The sequence below is a fragment of the Cervus canadensis genome, chromosome 25 (assembly GCF_019320065.1).
Source record: "Cervus canadensis isolate Bull #8, Minnesota chromosome 25, ASM1932006v1, whole genome shotgun sequence".
Taxonomy (NCBI): Eukaryota; Metazoa; Chordata; class Mammalia; order Artiodactyla; family Cervidae; genus Cervus; species Cervus canadensis.
In genome coordinates, this window is record NC_057410.1 from 15,282,266 (window position 1) to 15,294,485 (window position 12,220).

The window sequence follows — 12,220 nt, forward strand, 5'->3', positions numbered from 1 at the left end:
TTAGGAAAGACAGAGGAACCAGAGGTCAAACTGCCAGCATCCATTGGATCATCAAAAAAGCAAGAGAGTTCCAGAAAAACATCTACTTCTGCTTTATTGACTATGCCAAACCCTTTGACTATGTGGATCACAACAAACTGTGGAAAACGCTTAAAGAGATGGGAATACCAGACCACCTGACCTGCCTCCTGAGAAATATGTATGCAGGCCAAGAGGCAGCAGTTAGAACTGGACTTGGAACAACAGACTGGTTCCAAATCTGGAAAGGAGTATGTCAAGGCTATATATTGTCACCCTGCTTATTTAACTTCTGTTCAGAGTACGTCATGCTAAATGTCAGACTGGATGAAGCACAAGCTGGAGTCAAGATTGCCAGGAGAAATATCAATAACCTCAGATATGCAGATGACACCACCCATATGGCAGAAAGTGAAGAAGAACTAAAGAGCCTCTTGATGAAAGTGAAAGAGAAGAGTGAAAAAATTGGCTTAAAACTCAACATTCTGAAAACAAAGATCATGGCATCTGGTCCCCTTACTTCATGGCAAATAGATGGGGAAACAGTGGAAACAGTGAGAGACTATTTTCTTGGGCTCCAAAATCACTGCAGATGGTGACGGCAGCCTTGAAATTAAAAGACACTTGCTCCTTGGAAGAAAAGCTATGACCAACCTAGACACATATTAAAAAGCAGAGATGTTATTTTGCCAACAAAGGTTCATCTATTCAAACTATGGTTTTTCCAGTAGTCATGTATGGATGTGAGAGTTGGACTATAAAGAAAGCTGAGCACTGAAGAATTGATGCTTTTGAACTGTAGTGTTGGAGAAGACTCTTGAGAGTCCCTTGGACTGCAAAGAGATCCAACCAGTCCATCCTAAAGGGGATCAGTGCTGGGTGTTCATTGGAAGGACTGATGCTGAAGCTGAAACTCCAGTACTTTGGCCACCTGATGTGAAGAACTAGCTCATTTGAAAAGACCCTGATGCTGGGAAAGATTGAAGGCAGGAGGAGAAGGGGATGACAGAGGATGAGATGGTTGGATGGCATCACCAACTCAATGGCCATGAGTTTGAGTAAGCTCTGGGAATTGGTGATGGACAGGAAAGCTTGGTGTGCTCCAGTCCATGGGGTCTCAAACAGTCAGACATGACTGAGTGACTGAACTGAACTGAACTGATCCATACTAAGTCAAACAGGTGGAATCACAATGTTATAATATGTATAATATATATATTTTAGAAAACGTAAGAATTTTTGCCTAACTTAAAAATTTATGACATTTTGATTCCACTTGTTTGACCTGCAGTTATTTTCCTAATTTTATTTTTGGATGGGCTTCCCTTGTGGCTCAGCTGGTAAAGAATCTGCCTGCAATTTTTGAATAGCCTGGCAGGCTACAATCCATGGGGTCTCAAAAAAATTGAACACATCTTAGTGACTAAACAACAAATACAATATCATATTTAATTACTCTTTTGTCCGTGTCATTTCCTCAGGTAAGAATAGTGGAGTAGGTTTGCATATTCTTCTCCAGGGAATCTTCCAAACCCAGGGATCAGACCCATATCTCCTGCTTGGCAGGAAGATTCTTTCCTGCTGTGCTGGCTGGGAAGGCCAAGTATGATGTTACCTTTAGGTTTTTGTAGGTGCCTTTTGTTTGCCTGCACTTCTATTCCTAGTTTATTGAAGGTTTTTATCATTGATTTGGTCAAATGCTCATTCTATGTCCTTTGAGATTATCATGTAGTTTGTTTTTATTCTATTAATATATACATTACCTTACTTTCAAATGTTAAACCACCTTGCCTTCCTGGCATAAAGGCTGCTTAGTCATGTTCTATAACCCATTTCATAAAGTGCTGGATTTTTTTTTTTGGTAATATTTTGTTGATGATTTTTAAAAATATGTAGAGAGACTTATTTTGTTATAGTTAATTCTGCCGTACAGCACAGTAACTCAGTTGTACATATATGTTGGATCTATTTTTTTCATATTCATTTCTGTCATGGTTTATCATAGGATTTTTTTTAACTGGAGTGTATTTGTTTTGCAGTGTTGTGTTAGTTTCACCTGTACAACAGCATGAATCAGCTCTATGCATACATGTATCTCCTCCCTCTGTAGCCTCCTTCCCATCCCCACCATCCCACTCCTCTAGGTTATCACTGATCACCGAGATGAGCTCCCTGTGCTGTATGTACAGCTAGCTATCTGTTTTATACATGATCATATATACATGTCAATTCTGCTTGCATCTATTTCATGGGGAATATTGGTCTGAATTTTTCTTTACTTATAATGTCTTTGTCTGGCTTTGGTACCAGAGTCATGATACTGGCTTCATAGCACAAGTTGGAAAATGTGTCTGCCTCTATTAATGGACGTATTTGTGGAGGCTGGTTGTGTGCATGCCAAGTCACTTCAGCCGTGTTCAACTCTTTGTGACCTGTGGACTGTGGCCCGCCAGGCTCCTCTGTCCATGGGATTCTCCAGGCAAGAATACTGGAGTGGGTTGCCATGTCCTCCTCCAGGGAATCTTCCCAACCCAGGGATTAACCCAGGTCTCCTGCATCTCTGAATTGCAGGCAGATTATTACCACTGAGCCACTGTGGTGTGGTTAATTTTTCTTTAAATGTTTCTGCACCTGGGCTTTTCTTAGAAAACTTTTAACTAATAATTCTTTTTTATTTTTTGCTTGTTACAAATTTACTCAGATTTTTAAATTTCCTTTTAATTTCTTTGTCATAATGTGTGTTTTTATAGGATTTCATCCATTTCATCTAAGTTATATTATTTGTTATTATATAGTTGTTCACGGTATTCCCATAGTCACTTTAATTTCTGTAAAAGTGTTGATATCCCTTCTTTAATTCCAGATATGTGTCTTTTCTACTTTTTTTCCTTGATTAGTATACCTAAATTTTTGCTAATTTTATTTGCTAAATTTTCAGTTTTATCAATTTTCTCTATTATTGTTTTTGTTTGCTTTCTATTCCACTGATATCTGCCCTGATGTTTGCGCAGATCCTTAGTCACATCTGACTTTTGTGACCCAATGGATTGTAGCCTGCCAGGCTCCTGTGTTCATGGGATTCTTCCAGTAAAAGTACTGGAGTGGGGTGCCGTTTCCTCCTCCAGGGGATCTTCCCCACCCAGGGACCGAACTCCCATTTCTCATGTCTCCTATGCTGGCCGGGGGATTCTTTACCACTAGCGCCACCTTGTTGTTGTTGTTGTTCAGTTGCCAAGTCATATCCGACTGTTTGCGACCCCATGAACTGCAGCACCCCAGGCTTCCTTGTCCTTCACTGTCTCCCAGAGTTTGCTCAGACTCATATCCATTGAGTCAGTAATGCCATCAAATCCACTCATTCTCTGCTCTCCCCTTTTCCTCTTGCCCTCAGTCTTTCCCAACATCAGGGTCTTTTCCAATGAGTTGGCTCCTTGCATCAGGTGGCCAAAGTATTGGACCATCAGCTTAAGCACGAGTCTTTCCAATAAATATTCAGGGTTGATTTCCTTTAGAACTGACTGGTTTAATCTCCTTAACAGACCAAAGGACTCTCAAGAGTCCTCTCTAGCACCACAGTTCCAAAGCATCAATTCTTTGGCACCCAGGCTTCTTTATGGTCCAATTCTCGCATTCATACATGACTACTGGAAAAACCATGACTTTCACCAGACTGACCTTTCTTGGCAAAGTGATATCTCTGGTTTTTAATATACTGTCTAGATTTGTCATAGGTTTTTTCCCAAGGAGCAAGCATCTTTTAATTCCGTGACTGCAGTCACTAGCCACATTGATTTTGGAGCCCAGGAAAATGAAATCTGACACTGTTTCTACTTTTTCCATATCTATTTGTCATAAAGTGATAGGATTGGATGCCATAATCTTCATGTTTGAATGTTGATGTTTAAGCCAGCATTTCCACTTACCATTTTCACCTTTGTCAAGAGGCTCTTTAGTTCCTCTTCATTTTCTGCCATTAAAGTGGTTTAATCTGCATATCTGAGATTGTTGATACTTCTCCAAGCAATCTTGACTCCAGCTTATGAGTCCCCCAGTCCAGCATTTCATGTCATATACTACTATGCATGTAAGTTAAATAAGCAGGGTGACAATATACAGCCTTGTCATACTCCTTTCCAATTTTCAACCAGTTCATTTTTCCATGTGCAGTTTTAATTGTTGCTTTCTGTCCTGCATACAGGTTTCTCAGGAGTCAGGTAAGGTGGTGTCTGGTATTCCTATCACTTTATTAATTTTCCACAGTTTGTTGTGATCCACACAGTCAAAGGCTTTACTACAGTCAGTGAAGCAGATCTTTTTTTTTTCCAGTGCCACCTGGGAAGCCTCAAAAATGTGTAAATAGAGCTTCTATTATTGCTGTTGTTACAGTGACTAATTTGAGCATTCTCTGGCAAGGTCTTTGGGATTGGAGTGAAAACTGACCTTTTCCAGTCCTATGGCCACTGCTGAGTTTTCCACATTTGCTGGCATATTGAGTGCAGCACTTTCACAGCATCGTCTTTTAGGACTTGAAATAGATCAACTGGAATTCTATCACCTCCACTAGCTTTGTTTGTAGTGATGCTTCTTTCTAAGGCCCATTTGGCTTTGCGTTCTAGAATGTCTGGTTGTAGGTGAGTGATCACACCATTGTGATTATCTGGGTCATGAAGATCTTTTTTGTATGGTTCTTCTGTGTATTCTTGCCACCTCTTCTTAATATCCTCTGCTTCTATTAGGTCCATACCGTTGCTGTCCTTTATTGTGCCCATCTTTTCATGAAATGTTCTCTAATTTCTCTAATTTTCTTGATGAGATCTCTAATCTTTCCCATTCTATTATTTTCCTCTATTTCTTTGCATTGATCACTGAGGAAGGCTTTCTTATCTCTCCTTGCTATTCTTTGGAACTGCATTCAAATAGGAATATCTTTCCTTTTTTCTTTTGCCTTTTGCTTCTCTTCTTTTCTCAGCTATTTGTAAGGCCTCCTCAGACAACCATTTTGCCTTTTTGCATTTCTTTTTCTTGGGATTGGTTTTGATCACCACCTACTGTACACTGTCATGAACTTCCATCCATAGTTCTTCAGGCACTCTATCAAATCTAATCTCTTAATCTATTTGTCACTTCCACTGTATAATCATAAGGGATTTGATTTAGGTCATACCTGAATGGTCTAGTGGTTTTCCATACTTTCTTCCATTTCAGTCTAAATTTTGCAATAAGAAGTTCATGATCTAAACCACAGTCAGCTCCTGGTTTTGTTTTAGCTGACTGTATAGAGCTTCTCCATCTTTGGCTGCAAAGAATATAATCAATATGATTTTGGTATTGACCATCTGGTGATGTCCATGTGTGGAGTCATCTCTTGTGTTGTTGGAAGAGGGTGTTTGCTCTTTGTTGGCAAACAGTGCGTTTTCTTGGCAAAACTCTGTTAGCCTTTGCCCTGCTTCATTTTGTACTCCAAGCCAAAATTTGCCTATTGTTCTAGGTAGCTCTTGCCTTCCTACTTTTGCATTCCAGTCCCCTATAATGAAAAGGACGTCTTTGGGGTGTAAGTTCCAGAAGTCTTATAGATTGCCAGGGTTCAGCCTCGGCAGGATCCAGGGGTACCCTCAGGATGAACAGCATCGGCGAGAGAGAGAGAGAGAGAGACCAGACTGGGGGTGTGCAGCAGAGTCTGGCAAATCTTTATTTTTTACCATAGCTTTTATATCCTAAGTTAGTACATTTCTAAGGGGAAGATAGTTTAACATTACAGCAGCTTGTCCTTCATGAAACCAGGGTGTTTTCTGCATACTTCTTTGTGAGAGTCTTGTACATTATCTTCTGGCCATGGGACCTATTGACATTTCATGACCTAGGTGAATGCAAAGCTGTTTTCCGTAAGGTCAGTCCTTTTGGAGAAGTTATCAGTTAAATTTATCTAAAAGGTTTACCACACAAAGACGCTGCAGCTCCAGTGAGGCAGCCCCTGTTTATCATTCCTGGTTAAAATTAACAATTCTAAACTCTTATTTTTCTAAATCTTTAACTATAACCACTTTTAGAATAATATTTTTGTGTTCTCTGATAGGGCTTCCTCACCCCCGAAGGGCCCTGTGCCTATTAGGGCCTTTGTGTGATCAGGTTCTTTATGCTGTTTATGATTAAGGTGTTGTGAGCAGTCATGTGCATTAGTACACATTTGCCAAGCAGGCTAGAATGCCAGCAAAGGGGTCTAAATTGAAACACTCCTTTCATCCTGGATAATCTTATAGGATACCACCGTCCAGGGGACATATTGATTAAAGTTCTAAGTTGATTCTGTTTGGACAGAGATCGGGGAAGGCCTTCTACCTGTGTCACAGAAATTAGGAAGTAGTCTAATATAGCAAGCATCAGAAAATCAGAGATCATCTTTAAGGTGAGCAACGGGGCAGCTTTTCGAAATCCCCGAGGTCCTGATCTGCCTTGCTTGTCAGGTCTTCTCCTCATGACCTTGTCATGGGTGGGATCTCGTGTGCTGGCTCCCAGCAATAGGTCTTCATAGAACGGTTCAACTTAGCTTCTTCAGCATTACTGGTTGGGGCATAGACTTGGATTACTGTAATATTGAATGGTTTGTCTTGGAAATGAAGAGAGATCATTCTGTCATTTTTGAGATTGCATCTAAGTACTGCATTTTGGACTCTTTTGTTGGCTATGAGGTCTACTCCATTTCTTCTTGCCCACAGTAGTAGATATAATGGTCATCTGAGTTAAATTCACCCATTCCAGTCCATTTTAGTTCACTGATCCCTAAAATGTTGATGTTCACTCTTTCCATTTCCTGTTTGACCACTTCCAATTTACCTTGATTCATGGACCTAAAAAGCAGAGGCATTACTTTGCCAACAAAGGTCTGTCTAATTAAAGCTATGGTTTTTCCAGTAATCATGTAGGGATGTGAGAGTTGGACTATAAAGAAAGCTGTGTTGAAGAATTGATGCTTTTGAACTGTGGTGTTGCAGAAGACTCTTGAGAGTCCCTTGGACTGCAAGGAGATCCAACCAGTTGATGCTAGAGGAAATCAATCCTGAATATTCATTGGAAGGACTGATGCTGAAGCTGAAACTCCAGTACTTTGGCCACCTGATGTGAAGAATGGACTCATTTGAAAAGACCCTGATGCTGGTAAAGGTTGAAGCAGGAGGAGAAGGGGATCACAGAGGATGAAATGGTTGGATGGCATCACTAACTCGATGGACATGAGTTTGAATAAGCTCTGGGATTTGGTGATGGACAGGGAAGCCTGGCGTGCTGCAGTCCATGGGGTCGCAAAGAGTCGGACACAACTGAGTGACTGAACTGAACTGACAGTGGCTAGGGAATTGAAAGGGCCTAGAAACCTTCTCATGTAAGAAGAAATTATTCAGAACTGGGTATTTTAAATTTTAGTCTAAATGATAATGACTGAAGTTTAGTCTAAATCATCTCCAAATATTGGATGCAAAAGAGGCATAAGATCAATTTTGTCCAGGGTTCTTCTAAAGATAACTCTGGAGAAATTAGAGAAATGTTAAAAAGTAAATTCCTGGTCAATACTTAAGAGAAGTTTTGACAATCAAAGGAGACAGAACTGACAAGGTGATGAATCCCCTTCATCTGACTCACTCAACTAGAGACAGTTTAGCAGAGATGTGTTTTGTTTACAAATATAGATTTTAAAATAAATTGTTAAAAATACAGATATTATACCTTAGTGTCAAACTTATTTTGAAAAGTAGATCTCTTACTTATTAGTCATGAGACTGTTGCTAACTTATTTATATCTTTTGACATTTCGTCTACCTCATCTAGACTAGCGATAGCATCTTTCCTTCATGGTTATATGGAAAAATCAATGTGATGATATATTGAAATTGCCCATGTCCCATAAATGCACTAAATCAGCTGCTAATAATTTTTTTTTAATTTTTATGGACGGCTTCCAAAATTATTCACAGGTAGATTTTTTTTTTCATTTATTTATATTAGTTGGAGGCTAATTACTTTACAATATTGTAGTGGTTTTTGCCATACATTGACATGAATCAGTCATGGATTTACATGTGTTCCCCATCCCGATCCCCCCTCCTGCCTCCCTCTCCATCCCATCCCTCTGGATCATCCCAGTGTACCAGCCCTGAGCACTTGTCTCATGCATCCAACCTGGGCTGGTGATCTGTTTCACCCTTGATAGTATACTTGTTTCAATGCTAGTTTCTCAGAACATCCCACCCTCACCTTCTCCCACAGAGTCTAAAAGTCTGTTCTGTACATCTGTGTCTCTCTTTCTGTCTTGCATATAGGGTTATCATTACCATCTTTCTAAATTCCATATATATGCATTAGTATACCATATTGGTCTTTATCTTTCTGGCTTACTTAACTCTGTATAATGGGCTCCAGTTTCATCCACCTCATTAGAACTGATTTAAATGTGTTCTTTTTAATGGCTGTGTAATATTCCATTGTGTATATGTACACAGCTTTCTTATCCACTCGTCTACTGATGGACATCTAGGTTGCTTTTATGTCCTGGCTATTATAAACAGTGCTGCAATGAACATAGGGGTACACGTGTCTCTTTCAATTCTGGCACATTTTTGCAAATGTTTAGAATGATGATTTGCATTTGTAGTATGCTTTCTAACTTATGCAGTGCTTTTAAATTTATTTTCTCATTTAGAGTAACAGAATTTTCTCTGGTGTTGATAGTGTATATTATTGCATACCATAGGTTATGTCTTTTGGTATAACAGAGTAACATTATCCCACCCCAAATACCAGTAAGACCCGTATTGAGAAATAATGTAGGATCATGAGCTGTGAGCATTCATGGACAAAACATCTCTCTCTCCTTAATACGTTAATACTGAAATATTTTATCTCTCTGTCCACAATACATGACACACTCACTGCCTAGAACAGAGTAGTATGTTAATTAAAAATAAAATTGGAACTCAATCATAGTTTTAGTTGGTATCTCTAATCTCTGGAAAAAAAGCCAATCCTATGTAAATTTGTAGATACTCAAAGGCAACAAAATTCAGAATATCTTGATTTCCAGTTACTTTCCATGATAGTTTTGATTCTTTTATATAAATTGGACATAGAATTATGATTTCTGCATTAGATGGGAATTTGCAAGGTACTTAGTCAGACCTTTTTTTCTAATTAATCTTTTCTCTTGGATTTATTATCAGTACTTATGTATACATTTGTATGTATATTGGTCTTCCTTGGGAACTTGAGAGAGATTTTGTTAGGTTGAGGTCCTTGTTAGATTGAGAAATATCTGATAGAATGTTCTTATAACAATTTTATTTGACATTTTAACACTAAGGATAATTGTCTTCCCTGCATAGTCTTCAAAATATCTTTCTTTATTTAAATGAAGCAGCATTTATGTTCAGAGTTTGTCTAGGTTATTCCATAGACATTATTATGGGATTAGTCATCTTTTGTTTTGTTCATATAAGTTGAACTAAATACTAGTATTTCATGTTGAAGTACAAAATTAAGTGTAGATTATTTTTATACTCACTAAGATACTAAGCATATTAAACAAATTTCCACTCAAGGCAATATCATTTATTTAAATTTTAAAAATGTAAACATGGTCTGCTTAAATGTTAATAGCTACTCAATATATTCTGTAAGAATTTAGCTTCAGGTGTTTCTGAATGAGAATGCCCTGTTCTTTTCTTGCTAAATATGTTTTTATTTATCCTAAAGTCCAGGAACTAGAAACTTCCTTACAAGGACACCTACTGTAGTTGTAGGTGAAGATTGTAGAAGCATGGATGAGAGAAGACAGACAGACTTCATTACTGAAAATAACTCATTACGACATATTTGGAAAGAAAATAAAAAAAAGTTTTCAAATGAAGATATGAACCAGCAATCCTCCACCCTTCTATCAGATAATTGTGACTCTTTTATTAGTGAAAATATGATCAATTTATTAAACATAGACCAACAGAAGATAAAGGAAACCTTTGATAAGTATGGTTATGATAATACACGAGATACGTGTGTAGTCATTGATTCTGATAAAAACCATTTCACTGGTAGCCACATTAAAAGTATCTTTACAGATCTAGAGTTGGGTTTTAGTAATTCTACTTTTAAAATATCAAGTCATTCAGAAAAGTGTCAGCCAAACAAGATTTGCCAGAAAGAGTACAAGAATAATGAAAGAAATAATTTTAGTACATCTTTTGAGAAAGATTTTTATTCAGCCAGCTCTAATAAAAAAGGTTGGTGTTATATATGAAAAATGTAATTATCTGTTGGATTTTTTTTTGTTTTTAGTTTTAATGAATGTGTGTGTGTGTGTGTGTGTGTGTGTGTGTGTGTGTGTTTGGAGGAATATGAAATTAAAAATAGGATGACATTATATGACATTGTAGACAAGTGGCATCCCTTTATATGGGTCATGCTAAAGTTTTATTTCAATGCATAATTTTATTTTTAAAGGAAAATTTGAATGTGATTACCAAGAGAAGATATACCAGGAAAAAATACAGAAATATTCAGTGAACCATACGTAAGTTTTTAAACGAATCTGAGTAATGCAAATTGGGGTCTAAAATAATGCATTTTGAAGGATACAAAGTGAAGTAGACATATTGCTGTCTTAGGGTGGGCAGATTGGACTTAGAAATCAATTGTCAGGGACTTCCCTGGTGGTCCAGTGGCTCAGATTCAGTGCTCCCAATGCAGGGGGTCCAGATTCAATTCCTCCTCAGGGAACTAGATCCCACATACAACAACTAAGAGTTTGCTTGCTGCAACTAAAGACCTGGTGCAGCCAAATAAATAAATATTTTTTAAAAATCAGTTGTCAGAACCTTGGTAATATCACCCTAGTTGATAATTTGGTCCTCCTATTAACCAGTGCAAAAATACCTAAGTCGTAGTGTTCAGTTCAGTTCAGTCGCTCAGTCGTGTCCCGACTCTTTGCAACCCCATGGACTGAAGCAAGCCAGGCTTCCCTGTCCATCACAAACTCCTGGAGCTTACTCAAACTCATGTCCATCGAGTCAGTGATGCCATCCAACCATCTCATCCTCTGTTGTCCCCTTCTCCTCCTGCCTTCAATCTTTACCAGCATCAGGGTCTTTGCTAGTGAGTCAGTTCTTCACATCAGGTGGCCAAAGTATTGGAGTTTCAGCTTCAGCATCAGTCCTTCCAATGAATATTCAGGACTGATCTCCTTTAGGATGGACTGGTTGGATCTCCTTCTAGTGTTAGTTGTGTTAGTTAACTCCTTATAGCGTTAGTTGATTTGAAAAAACTGATTTATGTGTTCAGCAAGTTTATTTACCCTCCAGAATGTCAATTTATAATAAGAAATAGAAGGATGACATATATAGGAATGCTGACTGGCATGATAAGCATATTTTCTACATTTTGGCAGCTTTCCATGGGAAATTTGCTTGGTTAATACAGACTCATATGAGGGAGTAATAGAAGTCAAAAGTTAATAGCATAAGCAAGCATATCAACAATTTATAGGACTGATATTATAGATAATTAAAGAAAGCTTGGTTCAGAATAAGCTTAACTTTCTTGGTAATAGTTATGATTTATTTATTTATTATTTATTTTCAGTCTTGATAATTGAAAATCATGAATTAGAATAGATTTTTATTTTGAGAATACTTTCTTAAGAAATATGTAAAATATCTATTAATACAAAGAATGTTAGATGCCATTTTTATGGGACTGGCACAAATTAATTAAAAAAGAGATTCACCATTTAATAAAATCAACTTAGTTTCTTCATTGTAAAAACTTCCAAATATTCAGTCTCATGAATGAAAAATAGAATGTTAAAACTTGATATTTAAAATATACTTTATGAAAATGATTTAGAATATGGCTCCCAACCCTGTGTGCAGATACGTATCACTTGAGGGTGTTTTTAAAATAGAAAATATCAAGTTTGACCTACGTATAGACTCCTTAAGATAGAGCTTATGAATCCTTATTTTTAAAAACTTCCCTTATAATCTGGAGAAGGAAATGGCAACCCACTCCAGTATTCTTGCCTGGAGAATCCCATGGACAGAGCAGCCTAGCAGTCTACAGTCCATGGAGTCACAAAGAGTTGGACACGACTAAGTGACTTCACTTCCCTTATAATTCTGACCTTTAATCAACTTTGGGAGTCATAATTTAGAACAATAATTTC

General features: G+C 37.7%; 1 protein-coding gene across 1 annotated transcript in view; it reads left to right on the forward strand.

Moving 5' to 3' along the window:
* C25H12orf40 (chromosome 25 C12orf40 homolog) overlaps positions 1-12,220 on the forward strand; it is an 81,939-nt gene that overhangs the window by 43,209 nt on the left and 26,510 nt on the right. Inside the window, exons 8-9 of the mRNA XM_043447091.1 lie at positions 9,757-10,280; positions 10,501-10,570. Of these exons, the coding sequence (XP_043303026.1) occupies positions 9,757-10,280; positions 10,501-10,570 (594 nt within the window). The remainder of the gene's footprint in view (positions 1-9,756; positions 10,281-10,500; positions 10,571-12,220) is intronic.